The 25,191-nt window shown below is 41.8% G+C and overlaps 1 protein-coding gene across 1 annotated transcript in view; it reads left to right on the top strand.

Moving 5' to 3' along the window:
• Positions 1-25,191, top strand: part of csmd3b (CUB and Sushi multiple domains 3b) — a 548,309-nt gene that overhangs the window by 364,887 nt on the left and 158,231 nt on the right. The window contains exons 22-28 of the mRNA XM_072674465.1: positions 9,261-9,430; positions 9,966-10,122; positions 14,198-14,389; positions 18,367-18,493; positions 20,278-20,480; positions 20,756-20,947; positions 22,796-22,934. Of these exons, the coding sequence (XP_072530566.1) occupies positions 9,261-9,430; positions 9,966-10,122; positions 14,198-14,389; positions 18,367-18,493; positions 20,278-20,480; positions 20,756-20,947; positions 22,796-22,934 (1,180 nt within the window). The remainder of the gene's footprint in view (positions 1-9,260; positions 9,431-9,965; positions 10,123-14,197; positions 14,390-18,366; positions 18,494-20,277; positions 20,481-20,755; positions 20,948-22,795; positions 22,935-25,191) is intronic.

Below are 25,191 nucleotides of genomic sequence, written 5' to 3'. Positions count from 1 at the left end.
TGATTGGAAAAGGAGATGTTTTTTTATGATTTGAATTTCATGAATGTATCATTGCTGTGCCTGCAGTTTTGTTTTGTGAAAAAATGCAACATTTGCATTTCTCCATTTCTGGACAGAAAAAATGGAAGCAGGTCAATATGAAGTGTAAAACAAATGTAAATGCATTTTCTTACATAACTCGCTATATAGCTGAATATGTAATTACATGATTATGTTTTAATAATGTTGCAGGATGAAAATGAATTAATAGCTTGAATAACTTCAAAATGAGTCAGTGTGCTTACTAAAATACACGAAAAAATTTACAACTGTAGGTAATTAGTTTAGTCCGATTTTGTTTGTCTACAGTTATGATTTAGACAGCTATCAGACCAGATCCAGGTTTTTCCAAAGGCTTCACATCACTTTTTGCCACTGTACCGATGCAATCAGTTGTACTGTGTTGATGCTTTTGAGAGGAGTCCTTACCTTTCCCGCTCCTGAGGCCTTGTATTGTCAGCCACTTGATACTGTTGGAGATCTTCTCTCTTTATCTTCTACTCACTTAGCTATTCACAGTAGCATAAATAACACTATCATTGAGTCGTTAAAGGAAAAACCTGGATGAAAGAAGCCTAAGCTGACCCTAAATGGTTGGAGAACCATCCATTGAAGAGCGGTTCTTCTGTGGTTTTGCCCAAAAGAACCTCTTGTGGCATCTTTATTTTTTAAGATTTGAGAATTTAACTGCCTCTAGAGCTCACCCTGTCAGATTCCACAGCCTACAGAGAGCAATGCACAGATGCCCTGCTGCTTTCTTTCATGTAATACCCCTCCTCGCTTCGTACTCCAGCAAGATAAGCCAGGCGCTGGTCTAATCAGTGTAATTGGGTTACACTGCAGTTAGGATGAACTTTGGTCCTATCACGCTTATAGAACATGTCAATATTGCTGCCTTTAATATTCCATCAGCTGACAGCAGGTTTTTTGGAGCGATGGCTTTAGCGTGGTATCAGACTCCCCAGAGGAGTTAGAGTGGCAGAGGCCTGATTCATGCTGGCATTAAGCAGTTTGCTTTTAATTTCAGGGTAAAGGGATGGCAAAAGGATTTCCATTGATTAACATCGGGCAAAAATGTCTGCACTAGCTTAATCCTGCTTTAATGCTCAATGAAGATCAACACGACAGGCTAGAGAGGGGAATCAAACAGTCACGGATGACAAGGAGGTGAGGGTTCAGCAAAGCTGTCAAATCAGGGCCGCCATACATGTGGCTCTCATATAACCGGAGTAGGTCCTAGTAGGTCCGAGTAGATGGAGAGAGAGGGGTAACATGGCTTGTTAGAGCAGGTGTAAAGGTACAGTGCATGAACAGGCGAAGAAAAGGTCTCTCACAATGGGGAACAGGGCTGAGCGTCTTCGTCAAGGCAGCCTATCCTACATCATGCTGTGATCACTTACCAGCTTATCCAGGACATGTACAAATCTCAGGTCAGAGCTACGCATTGCAGCTATTAACAGATTAAAGTCTAGAAATTTAGTTATTATTATTCGCAGTTCATTCAGTTTACTTTTTGGAGTTATTGGGGCTATTCTTGGCTGGTAACAGTAATACAGCACACCACAGCATTCAAAAATGTTGCCGGTATCGCAAAATTAGAATGTGTCAAATCTCTGTTCTGTGTCTATCTTGTTCAGGGTTTAAAAAGCAGGATGGGGGCTTTGGGGAGCTCACTGATTGTTGATGTCATGCTCTGAAAACAGGTGGGGAAAAAACCTCAAGCCCAGTGTGGCAAATTTCGAGACACTAAGTTCAACTGAAAGACAGACCAAGGAATCCTGGATGAACCAGTCAAGTAAATGTGTCTGAAAACAGTCAATAACTCTTAAGACCACTCCTGAGTTGTGGTGCTTTCAGATATGAGGCTTTATCTTCTAAACAGGTGTGACTTGAGCCTCGATTAGCTGGAACACAGTCTGTGCTGTGGTGTTTAGCCTGCTAACTTATCTAAGCCTGGATATACCAGACTGCATGTCTCATTTCTCCTTTCTGTTACTCCCAACACCAACATGCTCCACTTTGCTGTCTCAGGCACTCAAGAGTTTTTAGAGTTAACACTTGTGTCAGTGGCTCAGCAGCAAGTCAACAGCAGCTGCACTGAGCTGGTTGATACCCAGTAAAGCTGTAGCTGGTCTAGGTAAGCACAGGCTAGCATAGCGAGTGGGTTACAGATCCAAAACCATGAGGAAAAAAAACCTGTCCTTTCAACAGCAGTCGCTCAATCATTAGTCACCAGTGGCTCGAGATGTTGTTGTCTAAACGTTTATAAGTGGGCTATCTGTCAGCCAGGCTTGAATTTGATGGCCCTTGTATAGTGATACGTATCGTACTGCCAGGTTCTTGCCGATATCCAGCCGTACTATACAATGGTTTTCAAAAGAATGCACATACTAAAGTCAACTTGACTGGTTTTACTGTAGTCTGACGCTTCACCTCTGTTATGTAGCTTTATTATATATAAAAATACAGATATCAGATTGGATAAGTATTGGGCTATATACAGTATACACTTTAGTTTTAACTCAGGTAAACACACAAGTGTGTCTCAGTTGTTGCAAATATATTTGTGTGAACATTTAAATTTGTTTATTTATATGTAAACACAAGTTCGAAACTGCATGAAATAACTGAAATCCTCAAATGCAAATGATACTAAAATATCTCCACTTGTAGTGACATGAGTTCAAAAATTATTTCGAGAAAATGTGAGAAAATCTTTGAGTGTACATTCTTTATGCCTTTCATCCACCTGCTGCTGTCTGTTTTTATTATAGGTCTCTCGCCCAGAGAGAAGATCTCTAAGACTTCTAACATTAAAAGACTAATATTATTTTTAATTTTTGAACATTGATAGAAAGACTGATAGAAAGATATGTAGTTGTGGGTGTGTGTGGGGGTGTGTGTGTGTATGTAGTTTTGGTAGGCAAGTATGTGTGATTGGTCACTGTGTGTATACGAGTGTGTGTGTGTGATTACTGGGTCCCTCTTTGCACCTGCTCCCCAACACATGGACGCACGTAATCACTCACACACACGCAAACACACAAACACATCTTTTTCCGTGGTGCTGTGAGAACAGGCGTGATGTGTTTGGAATTTAAATCATGCTGAAGAATTCAGCCAGCCTGATTATCTGTCTGGGTAATTTTAGCTTTTGACCCAAAAGAACTGCACTGCAGATTCATCAGATTTCGTTCTCCTTCAGTTTGGTTTCTGGTGGATCAGAAGGTCATATTCCATCATAAAGCAATTTCTTCTACGCTTCGCCTGTGTTACTGTTGCATTCCAAATTGATTTGTTTTCCCCCCCAAACACTCCGTTTTAAATGGGCTTGTTTCACATGTTTACAAGAGCCCTAGTAAATTCAGAATTCTCTTGATGAAACGGCCGGTCACAGAGAGCCTTTCCATCCTATTTTAGCTTTGGCTTCAGGCATTACGCTAGTTTAGTGAAGAGCAGTCCTGGCACAAAGGCTATTCTAACAAAAAGAAAGGAAATGTGGCTTCAGTAATCTTTATTTATCTACAGTCCAGCTGTAATATCCTGGTCCTCCCTGACAGTATGTGCTTGCCTGGGGGCTACAGTAAAATACCTTACTTGTCAGACATGCTATGTACTACTAGTACTACTTCTTTGACCTCTTTTACAACTGATGTGTCCAGAACTGTGAGGAGTGGCTTAAACATATGCTACAATACGGTATTGTTTATTAAAACTAAGTAATTAAAGTAGCAGATCAAAAATAAAAAAGAAGTACTAATTCACTTTTAATCGAATATGAAAGAGGTGTGAATAACAGCAAAGCAAGAGCAGTCCAGAAGCTGAACCAGTACAACACAATGCAATTAAACCCAATAGAGTGACTAACTGAACTAACTGAGAGTTACTACCCTGCTGAAATTCCAACTCAGGACCAGTTTTTGCTGGTAGCTGGTTTTAGATGGTCTAAGATAATCCTTGATGGTCAAGGTCGTTAAAAATCTGGTCATGCATTTGAAAACATACCCTATGCTGGTAAGCCATCTGGTTAAACTGGTTGAACAGTATAACGTATGTTTTTATTTAAGTTTGATGGACTAGCTGGTCTATCAGCATGACCAACCTTGCCCACCTGGTTGTCAAGCTGGTCATCCCAATTTATTAGTTTGCTCATACTGGTCATGTGGGTCAACCAGTTTGATCATGTTGGTCATACTGGTTTGCGACCTTGGTTATGCTGGTCAACCAGCATGGTCATGGTGGTCATGCTGGTTGGCCACCTTGGTCATGATGTTGAACCATCATGGTGATGATGGTTTTGCTGGTCGACCACTTTGAGTATGCTGGTTCACCACCTTGGTCATGGTGTTCAGACTGGTGTATAAGCTTGCTCATAGTGGTTGACTAGCTTGGTGGACCATCAAACTCCTTTGAAATAATACCTTCTACTGGTCAGTGGTGACTTATTTGAGTGGCGGTGGCTCAACAGTTAGAGCACCGGGCTTTTGATGACCTGTGAGCCTGTGGGTTCAATATCCGGGCTCTGCAAGGCCCTTAACCCTTCCTACTCCCTGTGAACCTGCCCATGGTTCTGTTATTTCAGGTAGTGTAGAGTTAAACCTCATAAACTACAAAGTCACAAAGACTCTAATAAACAATTAAAGATTAATGCAGTTTTCCATAATTCACCATGGCATGACATTGTTGTAAGAACCGAGATCCTCTTTTATCAGCATTAGTGACAACCCCATCCATCTCCACTTATGAGGAAGGCTCCAAAGTAAGCTAGGTAGAGTGCCTTGGTGTTTACCTTGACTCGGGGTTGGCCACCGAAGCAATGGTGGGAGAAATATTTAGAAAAATTAAATTAGCGTCCTGTATCTTTCATGATAGTGACATGATGATGAATGGAGTAGTGTGCCTACAGTATGTAGTGCAAAGGATACAGGAACATCTTTGCTGCTCTGGTAATACAGAGGCAGCTTGTTCATATGTGAAATGCGTGGCACTGTGCAGCAGACAACTTCAGTGTGCAAAGTACGAAACTGCTGAATGAATTCTGTATGTGATTGTGGTTGCTTTCAGGATTTGAACTTTTCTTAGAATACATAGAATACTAACTCTTCGCAGTACCAATGGGAACATCAGACTTAAAGCTGGCAGTTCGGGATGTATATAAGAATTTCCAGACTAAGGCCGTGTCTGTCAGTTCATTAACCCTCTTTGATTGCATTTTTTAAAAGGCCTGCGAAGCCATTTGTTTTATTCAAGCCGTAACACAGTGACACACAGTGAAACAGTAGCAATGACAGACTGCAGATTACAGCACTGCCTTCGGGGCCTGGAAAATGGAAAATCGAGAAATAACCATATTTAATATTGTTAACATCATGTTTCATTTTTTCCTCACAGTCGATTCTAGTTTAGTTTGTATACACATTCATCCATGGAGTCCATAAAAAAAGAAAAGCCACCCTTAGAGCAATGCTACAGTTCACTGCAGCCTCCAGACAGACTAGACACATCCGCCAGAACCAGACACTGCGATACAGACAGACAATGAGCGTTCACCTATAGCGCTGTCTGATAACAGCAGATGTTTGTTTCCGGCGCTGCTTCCAAAAAAACTGTGCCAATTGAGTAGCATGCTGAGGCATTGACGAGGAGACAGGGAAAATCGCTTCAGTCAGCACATGGGACGCGCTCTTTGTGCCCAACAAATGACGTTCTAGAGCAAAGAAAAGTAAAGCTGTTTGTCCTTGACTGGACCAGTTCTTATCAGATCGGCCTTTCATGCCACCAAGTGACTGGATTAATGAAATCTGTTCTCCACATAAAAAGAGCAGCTCACTCTACAGAGCACAGAGGAAAGGTTTCTAATGTCTTAGAACTTGGATTGATTAATAACCCTCCATAAAATTATAGCCCGCTTATGGTATCATAAAACCTTTACCTAGGACCTGTAGCTGTTCGTTTTCTGTAGCTTTTTAATATTTAATCCTATTTTTATATCAGCAGTAACCAGATATGCAAATCACCCTGCATTGAATTAAATACGGACTAATTATGTATTGAATGTTGGGTCGTGCATTGTAAGGAAAGCACAATAATGCAAAATGTCATTGCATGCTTTGATGAATACAAGGCATCCAAACCCAAAGCGGTTCAATAGTTCACGACGGGGCCCTTGCCAGGTCGTTTATTCCTAAACATTAGGCTGCAAACATGGCAGACACCAGAGATTAAAGCCCATAATGACGGCGCCTTGGAGACTCATGGCAAAGGCAGGCCTCATCTCTCTCTCTTTTCTCTGGCTGAGGCAGGCTTTCTCTCGCCCGGTCTTTTCTGCCATGCTTGACGGATTCCTCTAATGGCTGAGAGGTTTGTGCAGGTATCACAGTCTCTCCAGCTCCCACCAGCTCACTGCTGGGCCACTCAGCCCTCCCCAGCTACACGCCCACTGCTCACTCACTCATATCCAGCCTTCTTAAACACACTCTGCAGCCACACTCATGCTCACTGTTACGGTGGCGAATGTAATGGCCCTCTTAACACTGTCTTACCTAACTTATCGTCTACAGTACGTTCAGAGAACGTCCTCTTCAACTCATTTAAATTTGCCCCCTTGAGTAGTGTAAACACATGCATGCCCACACTTCATGGATGCTTATACATAGAACTTGGTTCTGAATAGGACCAAACTAGGTTCCAGTATTGTCTGTAAAGGCAGAGAAGCAATTTTAGTAGTCTTAATCCCTATTCAGATTAGATTAGTTTTACATTGGGAAGGTAGAGTAATGAAATTTTACCGGAGGATGTATGTAAAATGTATAACCGTTTCGCATGTGATTTGAAATCTCGGCATAAATGACTGATTAGTCATAAATCAAGTGGCTACTCGATTTATGCTCTGCCATTTGGGGGTGTTCGGGATTTGACTGAGAATTGCCACGGAGCGCCTCCATACTTGAGAAAAGCAGCAAAATACTCTTTTTGCACAGGATATGGCGGAATATTTACACACATGTAGATTCACATTGGATTAATATTACTAGGTTATTTTTATGGCTTATTTTACAGAAGGCAAAAGATACCGTAATCTTTGAAACAGGAGCGTGTAGTCTGTAAAAATGACTGACATGATGCATTAGGACGCGACTAAAAACACTTGAATTACATTACTTCCCCATTAACAGGGCTTTAAGACTAGGCCGAACTAGAACAGCTGTATATGTGATGACATGGCTGGTTGTGCTGTGGCTGATGTTTACCATGGTCTGGATTTCTCCACTGCAGTTGATGTCAAAACATAATTGTCATTGTCCCTGCCTATGGTCAGTTTAACATGATTATGAATGGCTAATGCTGTTTGAAAACCTAGAAACCAGCTAGCAGACACGGTTCCAGAGCAGCTGCCTCCAAATAAAACCTTTGTAAATAAATAATGTAAAGCTAACAGAGAAGTCTTTTCTGTTTGGGTGATTTTGAGGTTCCTCCTCTCAGCATGGAGATCTTTATCCATTAGGTCCATATTAGCATGATTAGATGCTTCCACAGATTGCTTGTGGAGTTTGAGGCGCTACCCGCTATTCTGCTCATGTTCACAATCAAAGTTGCACAGTCAGCAGCCGTAGTCAGCGCACACACAGCTGAATAATCTACAATGTAATACGTACAGTATAGAGTTCTCACACTTTTTAAAAACTCAGTCTGTTTAAAATGTTAGGTACATTAGGTAAATATGGACCACTGATGGGAGCGAAAGCTCTTCTCTAGTGAAGTGAAGCTTTTAGCTTTAATCACTCAACTGAGCTGCTAACAGTGTCCGGACTCTTACCTTTGTCTTTCGTGTTGCGTGTTGGTGTAGTCAGGGTGCTCTGTAAGCTAGAACATTCAGACAGATTTTGAAAAACAGACCAGATGTACAGAGTGATGAGCGCAATGATGTTGAGACATGCCTCATATCATGTATCTTGCGGCTTATCTAAAAGTTTAGATTGGCTCAGGAAAAAATTTGCGGACGCAATTGGCCACCTACCCACCCATGCTCAAACGACTGGGCTTTGTGCCTGCTTGTTTGCTTCTAATTTAATGCATTAATATTCTACTTTGAGGAGTCTGAGGGCCCTCTCCAAGCACAGGGTTGAGTTTGAGCTGCTTGTCAGATTGGATGTGAAAAGTCGAAGACTGGAGACCACCAGGGGGTCCCACTCTGGAACAGAAGGAGGGGCAGGCTGAGATTATTTCCGACATGGCGTGCAGGGGGAGCAGCCGAAAACCAAAGTGCTTGACTCAACTCTATTCCGTTCCAGCCCACTCCCCTGCCTATTTGTCAAATACCCTAGCACTTTCAAACCCCCCTACCCCCCAAAACGAGCTGGGAGGCAAACACACACTGCACTCTGCAGAGCTTTCTCTTGTATCTCTTCTTCTACGCTTTATCTTGGGGGATAGTCTGAGTTATTCAAATTGCATTCAGCAGGCTGGTCGGAGCACCAAGTCCACAGGGTCGCGCGCAATACTCTAAACAAGAGCTCCTTTTCTCCGCTGCCAAAATGGAAGTGAGCGGAAGGGCAGAGAGAGAGAGCGGGAGAGAGAGAGTGGAGCTCAGTTCAAATTCATATCATGTCTTAGGCCGGCTCTGGGAGGGGAGCGTGTATAGGTAATTTACTAAATGGAGGCAGTAACAGCAGTGATTTATTCAAAATATGACACTGGTAATATCGTCATAACATGGCACAGTGTAGAGGGAAACGGCGCAGGGGCATTAAATAAATCAGCCTGGCTGTGTTGCTTTATGTGCCTCCCCACTCCCCTGCCACGATGCATGATGGGTATTAATACATCTGTTTTTACTGTCTGTTGTTCCATTAACTCTACCTTTGACTGTAATTGTTCACTGTCAGCCCCGCATCCCGCTGGATGATGCGGAATTTCGAATCTGAGTGCCGGCACTTTGCTCAGCCCGACGGCGCTTTTCAGATTCACCATCGCTGCACATTTTGCCTTGTCGACATCAATCTGCCTGAAAATGACAGACTCGCATAACAAGCTTTTTGCTATCGCCAAATGTCCATGTGGTGTACTTAGGAGCTTGCCCGTAGCGCTATAGGATGAAATGTGACGTATATAATGGTAGTCTAATAGAATATCTTGATATAATGATGGTAGCTGGCATTTCGATTACTGCGATACTGCACCCCCCCACCAATGTTCTCCATGTTTTTATTCCTCCTCTCTAGCTGAATGCGGCTCATCTGTCATCAACAATGAGGGGATACTGTTGTCACCAAATTATCCCATGAACTACGACAACAACCACGAGTGCATCTACAGCATCCAGGTGCAGGCTGGGAAAGGAATCAACATATCTGCTCGAACCTTCCATCTGGCCCAAGGGGATATCTTGAAGGTAATTTCATTTTCTCTGCACAGTTCTTGGCCAGGAAAAGCATTTATATGAGGATTCTCTACAGTCATAGCATTAGCATACGTAATGTGTCTGTGTTTGTGTTTGCGTTCCCTGAAATTTGCTTTACATTTTTATTGTCTGCTCCTCTGAAATTGGCATTGGATGGCTGAAACAACCTCGAGAGACACTTACATTTTAATCGCCTCTCATTGTATATCAGCGCGGCAGCAGAGATGGTCAAAATGAATTCCTCAGAATAAACCTGTTTGTTGTTGAATAGCGGGGCTTATGTAGCATGATCAAAGAAACCTACTCATGTTTTTTTTCTGAAATTTGCTGCAGCTCACTAGAATAAACCTATTCTTCGACTTAATGCTGATTATCTCTGTCCACCAAAGCATCCCATCATGTTTCCAGAGGAGCAAGCCTATTTAGACCAGGTTCCATTCCTTTTTCAGCTTGTCTGTGCTCTCCTGTTGTTGTCTTACTTGGCTTTGTCTATGCAGTTATTTTTGTGCTCCATTGTGCCTCACAGATCTACGATGGGAAAGACAACACTGCCCACGTGCTGGGAGCCTTCACAGGTTCAGCCATGCTGGGCCTGACCCTCATCAGTACTTCCAACCATCTGTGGTTGGAGTTCTTCTCTGATGCTGAAGCTACGGGGGAGGGCTTCAAGCTGGTGTACTCTAGTAAGCCCTTTACCTGCTATTGCCTCATACAACACCTTGTCCAAATTTATTTAGCTCAAGCCTCCAGTAGTGTTGTTGAAAATACAGATACATCAATGCGTATGGATTCTGAACATTTCAAGCCATATCAATACTATTTAAACTTTCAGCTGCAAACTTTTTATTGCACCAATAAACCATCAAACCATTTGAATAGCTCAACACACTTATTATAACAAGCACTATAAAAAATGCCACTTTGAATAACTACTGCAGTTTCAGGATTCTTCAGCGCCTTCACAACGAGCTTCCTTAGTACTTAGAGCACTCTTCTGCTGTTGTGACATTCTGCAAAATGTGACACCAGCTTCTGGCAGAGTTCTTCAGGAATCTTAGCCCATTCCTCATGGGCAATGGCCTCCAGTTCAGTAATATTATTGGGTCTGTGTGCTGCAACCGCCTTCTTGAAATTTCACCAAATATTTTCTATGGGGTTCAAGTCAGTCAACTCGACAATGCAGATGGCATGAGGTTTTCTCCTAGGATTTCCTGATACTTGATTGAATCCATCTTGCCCTCCACACACTGCAGGGTTCCAGTACCAGCTGAAGCAAATCAGCCCCAGAGCATCACTGAGCCACCACCAAGTTTTACTGTAGGCAGGGTGTTCTTTTCAGAGTATTCCCCCTCTAGACATCTCTGGGGCTTTTCAGAGAAGAGAAGAATTTTTTATACTGTGCAATTGGAGCAGATATGCCTTTTCAGTCCTCAGACATGTCTTTTAATCTCTCAAACCTTCACATTTTGTACTAGGAGTGTATTGATGTGCAATGTGATTCAGTAGACTGGATTTACAATTGAAACATTTTCACAATACTTGAGGAAAAGTATCTGTGCAGTTGTTGTGTAATCTGCTATTTAGATTAGAGCTGGGAGATGAGAGTACAAAAAAAGGGTGTTAAAAATACAAGCTCCTTGAAGAGCTGAGAACCTTTAATTAACTTTTTTCTTTGGAAAAACATTTTCTTGAAGTTCTTAAGAGGTTCCTTCACAGTATGAAATTGAAGAAGTTCCAAGATTTCCTCAAGGCATATGACAGGAACATGCTGGAGCAGGGTGGTGATTGGTACAGGTTGTTTTTAAGGCTCAGTGTTTAAACCATTTCAATTTCAATTCAGTTGTAATAAATAAAATGTCCATCCTCTACAATGCATTTACATTGTTAGTAATCTAAAGTGGGAATTTCAATGTGCTGTATCCTGTCAGTGGGTTGAATGCATGTTCACATCAGGCGGCAGGGTGGCGGAGAGCTGGGTTGGAGAAGGGCATTTCAAAACATGGCAATGAGACACAAAGAAAATAGAAAGGAAGGAAAAAACAAATGGGTTAGGAAGATTGTGACAAATATTGGTGAGTTAACACAGTGGGAGAGCCTGGACCAGAGGGTAGTCAGGCAGCAGCACCCAACTACAGATGGGGCCATAGAAGAGAGACATAGGACATGGGAGAGAGAGCATAAAGTAGAAAAGAAAGAGTTAGTACAATTATTCTGGTGTAGGGCCTGTAAGGGAAGTAGTTTAATAGGTTGCTTGTGCTCCCCTTACTCTGCACTTCCTAAACAGGAGTGAGCTGATCCTAGATCAAGATGTTTTTTCTTAAAAGCCTGAAAAATATGGGTCAGTGTCAGCTGAGCATATATTTGTTTGACAACTGTGTACCTAAGATAACTGTGGTGGTAAAACTGGGTGAGTTTATTCAAAATGTCAGAACGAAGTCCATTCCCTGGAGTCGTTTGAGTTGCCTTAATTAATTTACTGGTGTATCTTGAATGAATGCCAACACACACACAAACAGATTATGTGAGGCACACAGATTTCACAGAGAAGAATATCTTAAATATGACTCTGTATAGCGGAATCAGGGGGAAACGGGGCAGTAATTTTAATAGGAACGACCCTGGCATTTTCAATAACATTTGACCCTGCTTTTTTCATGAATAGCATGCAATCCACACAAAGCTCCATGCAGGAAAGTTACAGAAAGCAAGAGGGCACTTGAAACACATGAAGCTTTAGCCAGCTCAGAGGGATTACGAATGAGTGGACTGGGAGAACAGGCTGCTCTCTTCACTGACCTTGCCTTCGTCCGCACAAAGGCAGTTGAGCAAGCATCCGGTCCACGTTTGGCTGGGTTTAATACTATTGTGTCCACCGCGTGGGATTCGGCAGGGTTTTAGTTCCAGTGGGGGAGAAGGCATTAACCTGCTGGTGAGCTATCTCATTTAAAATCGACTAAATCCCTGTCTGTCTGCGATTCCATTCCACCTGCAGGATTAGCCATTTGAGTGCATAATAAAGGTCAGAGAAAGCTGCGAGAAGGTGAGGCCACCACCGCTCACCCAGAAGCTGTAATTTAGCCACCAAATGAGGACAAGGGGCTGAATGAAAATGGATTAAAATGGCTTCTTTTATGTAGTCGAGTCTTTTGTGCCACCAGAGAAAGTGCCATGAGACAATGACCTGTAATCAACTCGTAATCAAGGCTAGGTGGCAGAAAGCAGTGGTTTAGGCTGCTTTGAGAGGCAGAGGCTGTCATGGCTGGCCATACTCCACATGCAGTGTAATAGCTATGGACTGGTGGTGCTGCTGGCTTTAAGGGGTCCATTCCTATGTGCAGTCAGTTAAGTGATACCTGTCCAGGTCATTGTTACATAATGCTTATGTGTCACAAGGTGAGTCTTTATTTTCCAAAAGAAACCTGGGAAAGATGAGCAAATAAGAATCATTAGCGAGGAGTGATTGTTGGGTTTTTCGAAAGTAAAGCAAAGCCGATTGTGCTTTGGCTGATTTTCCTGCCATTTGCACTGTGGTGCCACAATGAGAGTACCAACAAGAGTAATGATTATTGAAGTTAATAGCAAGTGTTGCACAGCAAGTGGGCCTGCGCCATTCTGGATGCAGTTCCATTAACCGAGCACTTAATCTTAATTGTTCTGCCTGCTTAGCAAGGGATCGTCCCTGCCTGCACTACACAGTGAGAACCTAGCGCAAATTCTCACCCATAATGATCGCCCTAATGACTTGAGTTCAGCTCTGACGTCATACGACATGCTGACAAGTTTTATTGGTCATGATAATAAATGGCCCAAAGGCCGAGTGTAATAGTTCTGAACAGTGGTCTGGACAGGTCACCCATTAGTCTAATTGATCTCACCCAAATATATAAATTGTATATTCTACTGCAATGTTTAAAGCAAGTTTCCTTAATTTTGAGCAGACTAAACTGCGACAAACTTAAAGGCAGGCTCACTTTAACTAGTAACGTCATGTTTTTTTTTTTTTTTGAATTAACTCAATTTTGGTTGGTCAAAAGATCTTAATTTGATCAACAATACTTATTGAGTCAAGCCTCAAAAACATTAGCAAATGAGCTGCAGCTCTAATTGTTTAAATATTGTGTAAGATATTTAGTCAGTGTTCCTCCTCATTAATGTTGCTAAGAATTCCCCTTATCATTTGAGGTCTCCTGACTGTGAAATTACCCTACATAAAACATAAGTTTTAAGTAAATTTATGTCTGCTCTTTCTTGGACATGGTTTCACAGAGTGTTGTATCATAAATGTAATTTTCTCTCAATGCCACAGCTTTTCTTAGTCAGATGTTTAAAAATAGCAAAGCCTGTCTGATGTGATAAGATGAGGTGTAACCTGCAAATGTAAATAAACATTAAATAAATGGAGGAGGAAGGACACTGTCTAAAATCATGCAAATAATACTCAGGAATGTAATCTTTTGACCTCCACCTTTAGGCTTTATAAACCAATAGTAGTGTTGGTAGTGTTCATTTTCTTGCAAAATGTGAGGCAATGGATTTCCCAACTCTTTTTGATTGAACTCAGCATTTATAGCTCAGATCAGTGGTTCTTCAAGGGGACCCTGAGGACAAGTTTGAGAACTGCTAATTTGTAGTGTAGTTTTGATCCAGAAATGATGTTTATGCCATTTATTAGCGTGAAGACAGAATACACACTCCCAGAGGTCTGTGATAGTGAGCTGTATGTTTTATCAGAGTTTAACTTCATTACTGTCTCTTCAGGTTTTGAGCTCTCTCACTGTGAGGATCCTGGCGTGCCCCAGTTTGGCTTCAAGGTGAATGACCAGGGCCACTTCTCTGGCAGCACCATCACCTACAAGTGCAACCCCGGATACACACTGCACGGCAGCAGTGTGCTCAAATGTATGACTGGAGAGAGGCGTGCTTGGGACAACCCTCTGCCATCCTGCATAGGTAAGCGGCAGCATCCTGGCCTTGCAGATGGTGTTTGGGTGTTTTCTTGAAGAGTTCTGTAAGCAAAAATAATCCTTACATATCTAATCAAAATGCTAAGAAAGAGCCATGAGGACAGCAGCACATTGGTTTGCACTCAGTTGAGCCTGGTTTAACTAATTGGTTTAAGCATGGTGTTAAAATAACAGAAATGATGAGGAGTAATTAATTATTTATTTGAATACAACCTCAGGTTTTATCACAGTTGTTTTAATTACATTACTTTATAATTGTATCTAGTAACACTTAAGAAAGTGTGAAATGCATGTAAGGAGGTCGATAACAAGCTTGTGAAGGCGAGGCTTTGCAGGAAGGAGAGATGGAAGTCAGTCTGAGGCTTTCCTGTTTTGTATGTCAACGCACCAACCAACAGGAGCGCCAACTTCTAGAAAGTCATCACCCACCTCTACGCAATAGTGGGAAAATAGAGTTACAACTTATGAGTTACAAATGCAGTAGAACTGAATTTTAAACTGTTAGGGGGCGCACTAGCTGGGTTTGGAACAGCAGAGGTGTTATCAATGGGCATAAAATAGTGATTGTTGGACAAATTGCTTAACAAAATGTAACAAACAAATGTTAGCATTAGCATTACTGAACTGTACTTATCACTGCTGTGAATTTCTCTCACCCAGCTTTTATAGTAATCTAGGTATCATCCAGTACAGCAGCAAATTACAACCTTATGAGAAGGTAAACACCTTGACCCCAAACATATCAAACAATTAGCAATGACTTTGCTTAACAGTCTCAGCACATGTGCACTGTCTACTGCTCTAACACTTATACTCAATATCAGGCCTCAGACAGGCCATTGCCCTACTTTCATGAAGCCAGGGCCACTTTCAGTCCCACCTATTCATTGCAATTAGCGCCGCTGCAGCATTAGCCCAGCAACAACCTGCAGCACTACTCACCCCCTTTGCTATTTTACAGAAGAAGCACCACACTGCAGCTCGAACAACCTCTAATCCAAATAGTTTAATTCCATATCATGTCCTCTTCATAGAACTTTATTTTAAAGTTGCAGGGCTTTGCATTTCTTAGGTGAATATAAATGGCCAGTGTTAGTGGAATTAGCAATCATCGTCCCATCTCGGCATCAGGGTTCAATGCGGTGCTCCGTGTTGAACATTTCAAATTGTTAAGCGATCTCTGAATGCAGCGGTGGGGCTGAAATGGGGCCCCAAGTGAGCTGCAGAGGCGATTCCTTGCTGCACCCGGCACACAGGGGTTGAGAAAGGGCCGTGTGCAGCTATTACTTCCTTCATTTTCCTGATTGATGGTAATTAGGAGGAATTGGCCTCGGAAGAGTCAGATATTGGTATGCCCACTGACCCACGATCAGATTTGCTCTGTGTTAGATTTGGTTTTAATGAGGAACGATTAGCCGCAAAGCTCTCGTCCGAATCCCTTCCCTAGGCCATTTGGTAGCTGTAACCTGTGACAGTGCACAGACTCTTCTGTCTGGCCCACAAGACAGTGCTCTTGTTAAAATAGGACAGAAGCAGGGTCATGTTTGTTCCTACTCATGTTAATGAAGTACAGTATTTCTGCCTTCAGATGGAGAGTGCACTAGACCAACGCTGAAGTCTTCAGACTAAAATTGTGAGATAGACTTATTGAGCAGCATTAAAAATAGATGCTTAATAATGTGGGGGGCTACTTTATTTCCTTAGACTTCGGGAAAATGCGGGTCATTTGGTGTGACCTTTTGTGATCTTTTTTTATTGCAGATAAAATATTTAATCATTTTTTTCCATCTATATCCACTGTGAGACCTTTTTTTCTAAGAAGGAAAATGAAAGGGGAGAAAATGCACACTAGGACATTTCTCAAATGGCGTGAAGTGGGTTAAGGAGCTAGATCACACTAGATCATGGTCACACATCAGTCGGCATCTCCGCCCTTACACGGCTCATCCTGTCATGGCGTGATAATTAAGTTGGGAAAACACAGAATTGTCGGCGCCTCAAACTGAAATCTCCATCAGCTCTCCAGCCCATTGCCGGGATTTTCAACGCCTCTGAGTGGCCAATCAGGGGTGATTGAGTGCTCGTGAACGTTCGCTGACGTGTGATTGAGCAGCTGCCGTGATGAGCGATGAGCACGACCGCGTGTTGGTTTAGAGGGAGGCTGCTAGAGCCCGGGTGTCTAAAAAGCCACTCTAATGTTCAGATTAATCAAGTCGCGATCTGAACCCCGTTATTCAGGCTTCATTGAACTGTGCGTCCATTGTTTGTCATGTAGATGGCTTATGCAAATGAGGCTTATTGAAAGAAAATGCTGATGTGGACTCCATTAACAAGCAACGCCCACCTACTGAAAACCGTGCACTAAGGGAGAGAGAGGGGAAGAGAAAACAAGGGATTCGGGAGGAGGAATTAAAAATGGTACGGAAGAAAGAAGCTACGGTTAAAGATCCTTCTTAAACTCAGGCATTAACCCTGTTGTTTCATATTAACCCTTTAAAATGCAGGGTTATGTTTCAGGTATTAAGCTTTGAAGTTAATGGTCTTACACTATTATTTAAATATTAATACTTATAATTCAGACAAATCAGGCATTGCATTAAGCAGAATTTTTATTAGTCTCTCAAAAAAAACTCAGAATACCTCTTTTATTACTACTATGAATTATTCTGTAAATTCTATGAAACTATTATTTAACTAATGAGAGTAATGGAGTGAAGAGTGGGAACACTACACTGAGAATCAGGCTTTAAAGCAGAGGTGCTCAATCCTGCTTCTGGAGGTCTGTCAGCCTGGAAAGTTCTGCTCCAGCACACCTAGCTCTAATATTTAGATGCTTCAGAAGGCCTTCATTACCTGGATCAGGTGTGTTAGATAATGGCTGGTGCTGAACTCTGCATTGTGGTAGATCACCAGGACCAGCTCTGGGCACCCCTTGGGCCTGTTTACACATGGCATTGCCATGCGTTTTGTGTCTGGATAGTATCTGGATCTACTGTGACCGGATTCTGTTTACACTCGTCATTATAATGCGCCCCCAGTGTGACCAGATGAGATTGGATTTTACTCTCCTGTGTAAAAATCACACAAACACGTACATCATTTCCATTTCTTCTCCTGTAAACAACGATTCCTCATCAAACGGGTTCGCTCCAGGTGACTGTGAACATTTTACCACAGTACGCCTTCAGATGTCTTGTGGATTTCATACCTCAACAGGCTGCAAGAGGGGACCTACATAATTTTAGGCAGGTGGCATTAATGTTGTGGCTGATCAGTGTGTACTGCTTAATAAAACACAGCAGTCTTTGGCCTCTTTTCCACTGCAGGGCTGAATTGTTACTAAGGCCGTTAGATTGGAAAGTACATTCAAATAGTAGAGTAAAAGGATGCTGTTGATAATACCTCTCAAATTACAGTATGTCAGCTTAACAATAATGGCAGGGTAAGGAAAGCTGTAGTGGCCCCTCTGGATTCTATCAGGAGGCTTAATGATGGGCCTGTGGCTTGTTTGTGTGCTGATGGATGCAGAAAAAAACGTATGACCATGGTACGAGCTAACCAGTGGCATGTTAAGGAAGAGAGACAGAGATACAGAGCGAGACAGAGAGAGAGGAAGAGAGAGAGAGAGCGGGTGTGCATTTCTGGTGCTGACTGAAGTCTTCACACGCTCTCACGGGGCCGTATTGATTAAGGCGGATGATTCACGCTGCCTTGAATTCTGCTGCTCCAATTGTGTTATTTGTTTTCCAGCCGCCCCTAATTATTTCAGAGGAGTTGAGCACAGCTTCGGGAGGCGTGATGTGTTTGCGTGAATGTGAGACTGGGAGAAAAAAAAACATCACAGATGTTTGATCTCTTATCTTCTAACTGTCTTTTATTTCCCTTCTGCTTTCTTCTTCTGAATCCCCCTCTGCTTCGTCCTTCTTCATCTTCTGCCTGTCTCTGTCCTTTCTCTTTATCCAGCTGAATGTGGGGGGCGCTTTAAAGGGGAATCGTCTGGGCGGATTTTGTCCCCCGGCTACCCATTCCCCTATGACAACAACCTGCGCTGCACCTGGGTCATCGAGGTGGACTCTGGCAACATCGTCAGGTGCTGATCAGCATTCCTTCACGCATGTAGAGACCATGCTCCACCACTCCACACCTTCTAAATCAATACTCCGCCAACCCCAGCAGACTCCAAACCATATACATGGCCACGGCCTCAGACCAGAGCTCTTTAACTATTGATACGCCACTTACAGGCCAAAGACGAGCGTCAATATCTCATCTGTATGGGGACAGTGAGGCCTCAGGAGAGTTCATTTTGACCTCACAAATCTCTCTGTTTTCCACTTGTGATGCCTGACCGGCCCAAGCCATTATGAGGCCTAAAATGCCGCTCACAGATCCAATCGTTACAGCTGCACCAAGCCAAAAGCGCCACAACCTTGAAAGCGAGATAATTTATCCTTCTGCGAACTCTCACGGCAGCAAAAGCCTGTCTGAAATCAGATATTCATTCATTACTTTTTCATCTGCCCACTGATGTCTCATTCAGGCCATTTTGTGAAATTATTATGAAGAGCTGCAGCTCAGGCAGCCGATGCAATAGTATCACGCAATTATTGCACCCCAGGGCTCAATGTTGGCGATAACGTAAAATGAAGGTACTTCTGTCTGTTGTGTCTCGGCAGCGGGTAGAATTCTGATCTTTTTGTGCTCATTGAAGTCCAGGACTCCTTTTTTTTTTACTACATCAAAAGTTGTATGACTTAGAAACCTACAATAAGACAAGGCAGAAAATCATTTTGTGCTGTGTGGTATCTTAGTGTTCTTTTAAATTGGAACTGCATTGGAATTGCACATTGCACACCAGCTGCTCACCTCAAATTTCTATTGTATATATATATATATATATATATTGTCTATTGTATATTATTTCTAGCCCTATATATTTACATGACCATGCCTAATGCCAGATTATGAGCTATAGGGTATAAATCCCCCCCAGCATTGAGCATTGGAGAAGTGGCACGGTGTTCTCTGGAATGATGGTATGTTGGTGCTCCATTAAATACTTTTGGGATGAGTTGGGGATGAGGTGTGGTGGAGATCATCCATCATCCGGACCTTGCTAACATTCTTGTCGCTCACAGCAATGCTCCAAATGTAGTAGAGGGCAGTAGAGACAGTTACTTTCAAACTAAAGGAGGATAACCTCATTTTTTAATGCTTATAATGTCTTGAAAAAGGAACAAATGACCAGGTGTCCCAAACCCTTTGGCCATATATATCTTTTTAGCTTGTTGTTACATGTGACTGGACAGCCCCTAAAGAATTTCACTGCTTTTTGTAACTGTAGCACTAGGATTTGAATGACAAAACTCTACACTGAAAAAGGCACATTATATTTACAGGATTTAAAAGTGGTTGCAAATGAACAAAATGTGTGTTACATTACCTCAGTTCTTGCCTAAACTAGTTACCTAAAAAAAGGCAAATGTGTTACATACATTTAATTTATACACACTATTTATTTTAGTTTGTGTTGTTGTCAGTTTTTATCCAGGTATAAACCAGATCACTTTATCTGCATCTGAAATGAAATACGTCATATCTGCATAGTATGCCAAGAAGATTAGATTAGAAGATCAATCTGTCAGAAACCATTCATCAAAGAGTAGGTTAAGAGTAACTGCATACCATCCGGTGGGAAGTCTCAGAGCACTGGACACTGTTCAGACCCATAAAATGTTGTGGAGAAGATTTGGTTCAACAAAGGTGTCTGAAAAGCTTACCACTTAGTTTACTGCAGTAATTAAGCCAGAGAAAGGTAGGCACTATTAATAAATGTTTGTAGTGCTCTTGTCTTACCACCGTACTTTCCAACAGTTTGCAGTTTCTGGCCTTCGATACGGAAGCGTCCCACGACATCCTGAAAGTATGGGACGGCCCTCCCGAGAACGAGATGTCTCTGAGGGAAGTGAGTGGCTCTCTGCTGCCAGAGGGCATCCACAGCACCCTCAACCTGGTGACCATCCAGTTTGAGACTGACTTCTACATCAGCAAGTCTGGCTTTGCCATCGAGTTCTCCAGTGAGTCCTATCACTTTAACAGCTCCCAGGTCTCACTTTTGACTGACAGGTTTAATAACAGCAGCCTTGGTTAGTGATTAATTCCTCTGTAGTAATGTATCATTAGCAGGCTTCATCCTCTTAAACTGACAGGCGTGATCCGAGTGTTTCTTTGTCCTAATTGACAGTTTTGGTTCTTGTGGTGTCTGCGGCCTCGTTTTGACTGACGGCTCATATTGCCCAATCTAAGCAGGGTGAACTGACTCTTGTTAATTGGCTTTGTTTGTGATTGGCAGGCTCGGTGGCCACCGCCTGCAGAGATCCAGGAGTGCCCATGAATGGCAGTCGTAATGGAGATGGAAGAGAGCCTGGCGACACTGTGACTTTTCAGTGTGACCCAGGATATGAGCTCCAGGGTGAAATGAAGATTACCTGTATTCAGGTGGAAAACCGCTACTACTGGCAGCCCAGCCCACCTGTCTGCATAGGTGAGTGTTTATTACACATAGTTGAAATAGCTCTTGGTTTTAAAAATACAGATCTATGAAACACTTTTATTTGGTGTCAAACTATTACACTTCTTTCTATCAAATTCAACTGTTTAAAAAAATCGATTTTACAAATGATTCATATCAATCAATTTTATTAAACCTTTACTTTCACTTGGAAATACACTGAATATATTTTTAATGTAGCCAAGCATTAACAATAAGCAGGGATTGGAAGAAAAATGCATGAATAACAAAAATTAATTATATGGTAAACTTAGTAAACTTAAAAGACAATCAACAGATGTAAATGAACCAATTAAAATACATTAAGTCAAAGCACACAAGATAATGGAATATTGAGAGAGTATGAAATAAACAAATCAAGATTTAATTAGTAAAAGAAACAATAAAATAAATAAAGAACATCAGAAAAATATGTTTTTGGGATGCCTGTTTGCCTTACAACACCCTGCATACCTCTCCATCCTAATTATATAGAAAACAAGATGATGAAGACCAAAACCAAAAAACATGTGAAATAATGTCTCAGGCAAGAGGCAGCATATTCATAATCATTTCAGGTAATAACTTACTGAGAAATAGTTTTCATTTGTATTAAACACTACAGACACCTGGTTGCTATCACCACCATTGTAAATAATTCTGACTTTTTTTTCTTACAACAGAGAATTTCACATCACACCACTCTGAATTACTTTGTTTACATATAATTGCTGTCACACAAAAAAACTGTCCAAAATACCCAAAATTCAACTTTACCTTGTTATCTTTTAATGAAAGTCAAGATAAAAAGGTTTTATTCTAATTTTGAAGTATTTCTATTGGCCCAGTCATCATGGAATTCTGACACAATGTAAAGAACTGAAGATTTATTGAAAAAAAAAAAAAAAAAAAATTAGAAGCACATGTATTGCATGACAGTGACGATATTTAGCATTTAATTCTGCAGACATTTAGGAAAACATGTAGAATTCCCTTTAACAAGGCCTTTCTGGGTTGAAGTGGATGAGTTGCAGCAGGAAAGCTGGTGCATGGTAGGGATACTCCAGGATCAGGGTTGGGACTTGTGAGTGCATGATTTCAATGTATAGCTTTTTTTTTTTTTTACATTAGGCCTTTTCAGGGAGGAACATACCTACGTAACTCCCGGCTTTTAATGGTTCTTCGAGCTTAGAATGCTTAGTCATACCCAGCGTTACTTAGCATGACTTTGAATACGTTCAGCTTGAAAAATTACATTTAGTTTCAAGTGTCTTCTCTGCATGGGTATCCTCCAGTCTGGTAATTTGCATTTTTGTCAAAAGATTCTCAAGTTGTAAAAGCCAAGCAGCACTTGAGGCGAAGAGTCATTCAGGCAACCGTCATCATCCTGACGACGCGAAAGTGCGCTAAAATTAATGAATATCAAATTACGAGATTTGGATTGCCTTCCTATTTTCAAAGATACTTCAGTAGCAAGCAGAAAAATGTAGAGGAGACACGTTTTGCTACTTCCTTTCATGTGCTTGCAGCTAATTATCCTCTCTCTATATATCACTCTCCGACTCCCCCACCACCACCACCACCACCTCCCCATTTCTCTCTCTCTCTTTCCCTCTCTTGCACTCTCGCAGTAGTTTTCAGTAGGGCTGTGAGAGCTGTACAGGTTCGCTATTGCAGGAGAGGTTGGGTTCCACTGCTTTGCTTGCTTCCACTCCACCTCTCCTGTGCTGAGGTCCTGGGGTATGCAGCTGGTCCGGCTGTGTGTTTTAATGAGGGAGACCCTCCGTGTTACAGTTACATATGCCCATATGTTCCTGATACGAATCCTCTGTGTTTTCTCAGCTCCGTGTGGTGGGAATCTGACTGGCTCCTCTGGCTTCATCCTCTCGCCCAACTACCCTCACCCGTACCCTCATAGCAAGGACTGTGATTGGCTCATATCTGTCAACTCTGACTACGTCCTTTCACTGGCGTTTATTGGGTAAATATTCAGTCTGTTATTAGTAACATTTAGGTGCCAAAAATGCATTTATTGAATATTCTAAGTTGCTGTTTGATATAAATAGTGAGCATGTGACTCATGAGATGCATGTGATGGGGCGCTCAGACAAGCTCAGATGTTGTTTAATAAGCTTTTTACAACCCTGTTATTTTTACTTCAACACACTGATTTTCCTTTTATGGGGGGATTGTGGAAAAGAAGCAACACTCTCTGCTCTGATTGTTATATTATTATATTGAGTTTTAACTCTGTAACAAAACCACAGTCATTATTCCTACGTCTTACCAGATAGTGCCGCTGTCCTCTTGTTATGTCCTCTTAGCGTAATGCCAACTGAAGAGCCAACTGAAGAGATTCTAACTGGTTAGCTTTTAGCCTTTCCCCCTCTCACTTCCCCAGGTTTCATTCTGTCAAGCTTTACTGCTAAAAATATAAGCCAGTGCTTTCCCTTCTGATGTGAGTTTAGTTTTCATTCCAGGTCATCTAAAGTAATCTAGTTTGTTTTCGAGGGAGCAGACAATAGAGAAAGAGATGGTAAAAGCCACTCAGCTGGTGTTAGCATTTAGCCCAGCATTGAGCTCCCCTTTCTGAGGACACTGGCACAGGAAAAGCTGCAGTCACGAGGCCTGGTTCACAGAGCAACCTGTTTTTTCATAACTAGCAAGAGTCTGTAGATGATGTGCTGCTCTTCAGTTTTAACAACACTGTATTTCTCTGTCAGCCTCGCGTTTACCACATTGTCCGTTCTGACTAGGACTTTTTGTAGTAGGCTGGAATGTAAATACAATGATTGAAGTTTGGGGTTTTGTAATAGTCCCATTTTCCAGCCTTGTTTTGGTTATGCTGGATTTCCTTTTTAAAGAAGGACACAACAGTGGTTGAGGTTCATGGTCTGTCAGTTCCATTTACCAAACTCTCATTTTTCCACTATGCCAAGGTAAATACAATTTGGCATTGTGGGGCACATTAAATGCACATTTTTGTAACAAGGTTTTAAGATTTAAGTAATTTTGGATCATTTGTAGTGAGTCGTTCATGAATTGCTCAGTTGTGCAAAAACCTAATAGACCTGGCTTGTGACTCACTAACTCACATACTCACGCACTGACTCACTCACACATGTTGGGAATGCTGTTAATATCCACATTGCTTTTGTTTCTGCTTTTCAATAACACTGTATGTGTATATATATATTAGAATTGACTATTGACATATTGTAACTGTTACAGTTTAGTGAGTACTGGCATCAATATGCCAAGTGTATGGCATTCTAATCTAAAGGACAAATCAACTTTAGTGTTCTTGCATATGCATAATTGGTTCAAACTGAGGCACCATGACTGAAAAAGCTTTTGATAAGAACTCCGCTTTGATTTGACATTTAAAAATGTCATTTACCTTGTCGCAAACATAAGCCGTCCCATTCAACAAGAGTTCATTTGGTAATTTTGTTGATAAAATGACAGAATGATGGGTTTGATATGAGGCAACCATTCCCTTTTCCCATCGGCCATAGATGTGTAGAGTAATTATGTAACAGTGCAGGCTATCACTGTCTGAATTAAAATGCATTTCATGTCCGAGGCAGATAATGAGCCCAGCTGGAACTCTTTGCTCATTTTGCCGGTAATGAACTTTTTTTTTTTCCGCTCCCTCCCTCAGCTTCACTTTAAGTTGTAGCTTAGTGTCACAGCGTTGAGTGATGTGGCTAATTATTAAAAGAAGAAGAGTTGATATATGTGCTTCGCAGTCAAATAGTAATGCTAATTGTGTCCATTTGTCATGTAACCTCTGCATAGTGAGGCCTGCAGCATTACAGGGGCTCTCTTTCTTGGCAGGGTTGATGTAAGGTTAAGATGGAGCCCTGTCGGACCCTGGGATGTGTGACAGATGCGCTAACCTCCTCTATGTTAATGCGAATAGCACAGCTAGTTCTTTTAAGAACTTCCCCAGCCTGCATCAAAGAGAGTCAGGACTGCTGAGCTTGATAGTGTAGAAGACCTTTACATCTAGACACCTTTCTCTATCTGTTTTTTTTTTCTCTCTCTGCCTCCACCTGTGGCGTTCAGATTAGTTTCAGTTTAACACTGTAACCGAAAATGTCTTTTCAGGTAGTCTTGCTGTCCTCTCATTGTGTCCTTTCAGCATGAGATTAGCAAACTGAAGAGTTTGTAGCTGGTTCAATTTTAGCACTCTCCCAAACTTACTTCCCTGGGCTTGGCCTTCTCAAATTTTA

This window comes from Salminus brasiliensis, chromosome 3, assembly GCF_030463535.1.
Source record: "Salminus brasiliensis chromosome 3, fSalBra1.hap2, whole genome shotgun sequence".
NCBI classification, from domain to species: domain Eukaryota; kingdom Metazoa; phylum Chordata; class Actinopteri; order Characiformes; family Bryconidae; genus Salminus; species Salminus brasiliensis.
The sequence above is the reverse complement of the archived record's forward strand: the minus strand, read 5'-3'. Positions and strand labels throughout refer to the sequence as shown.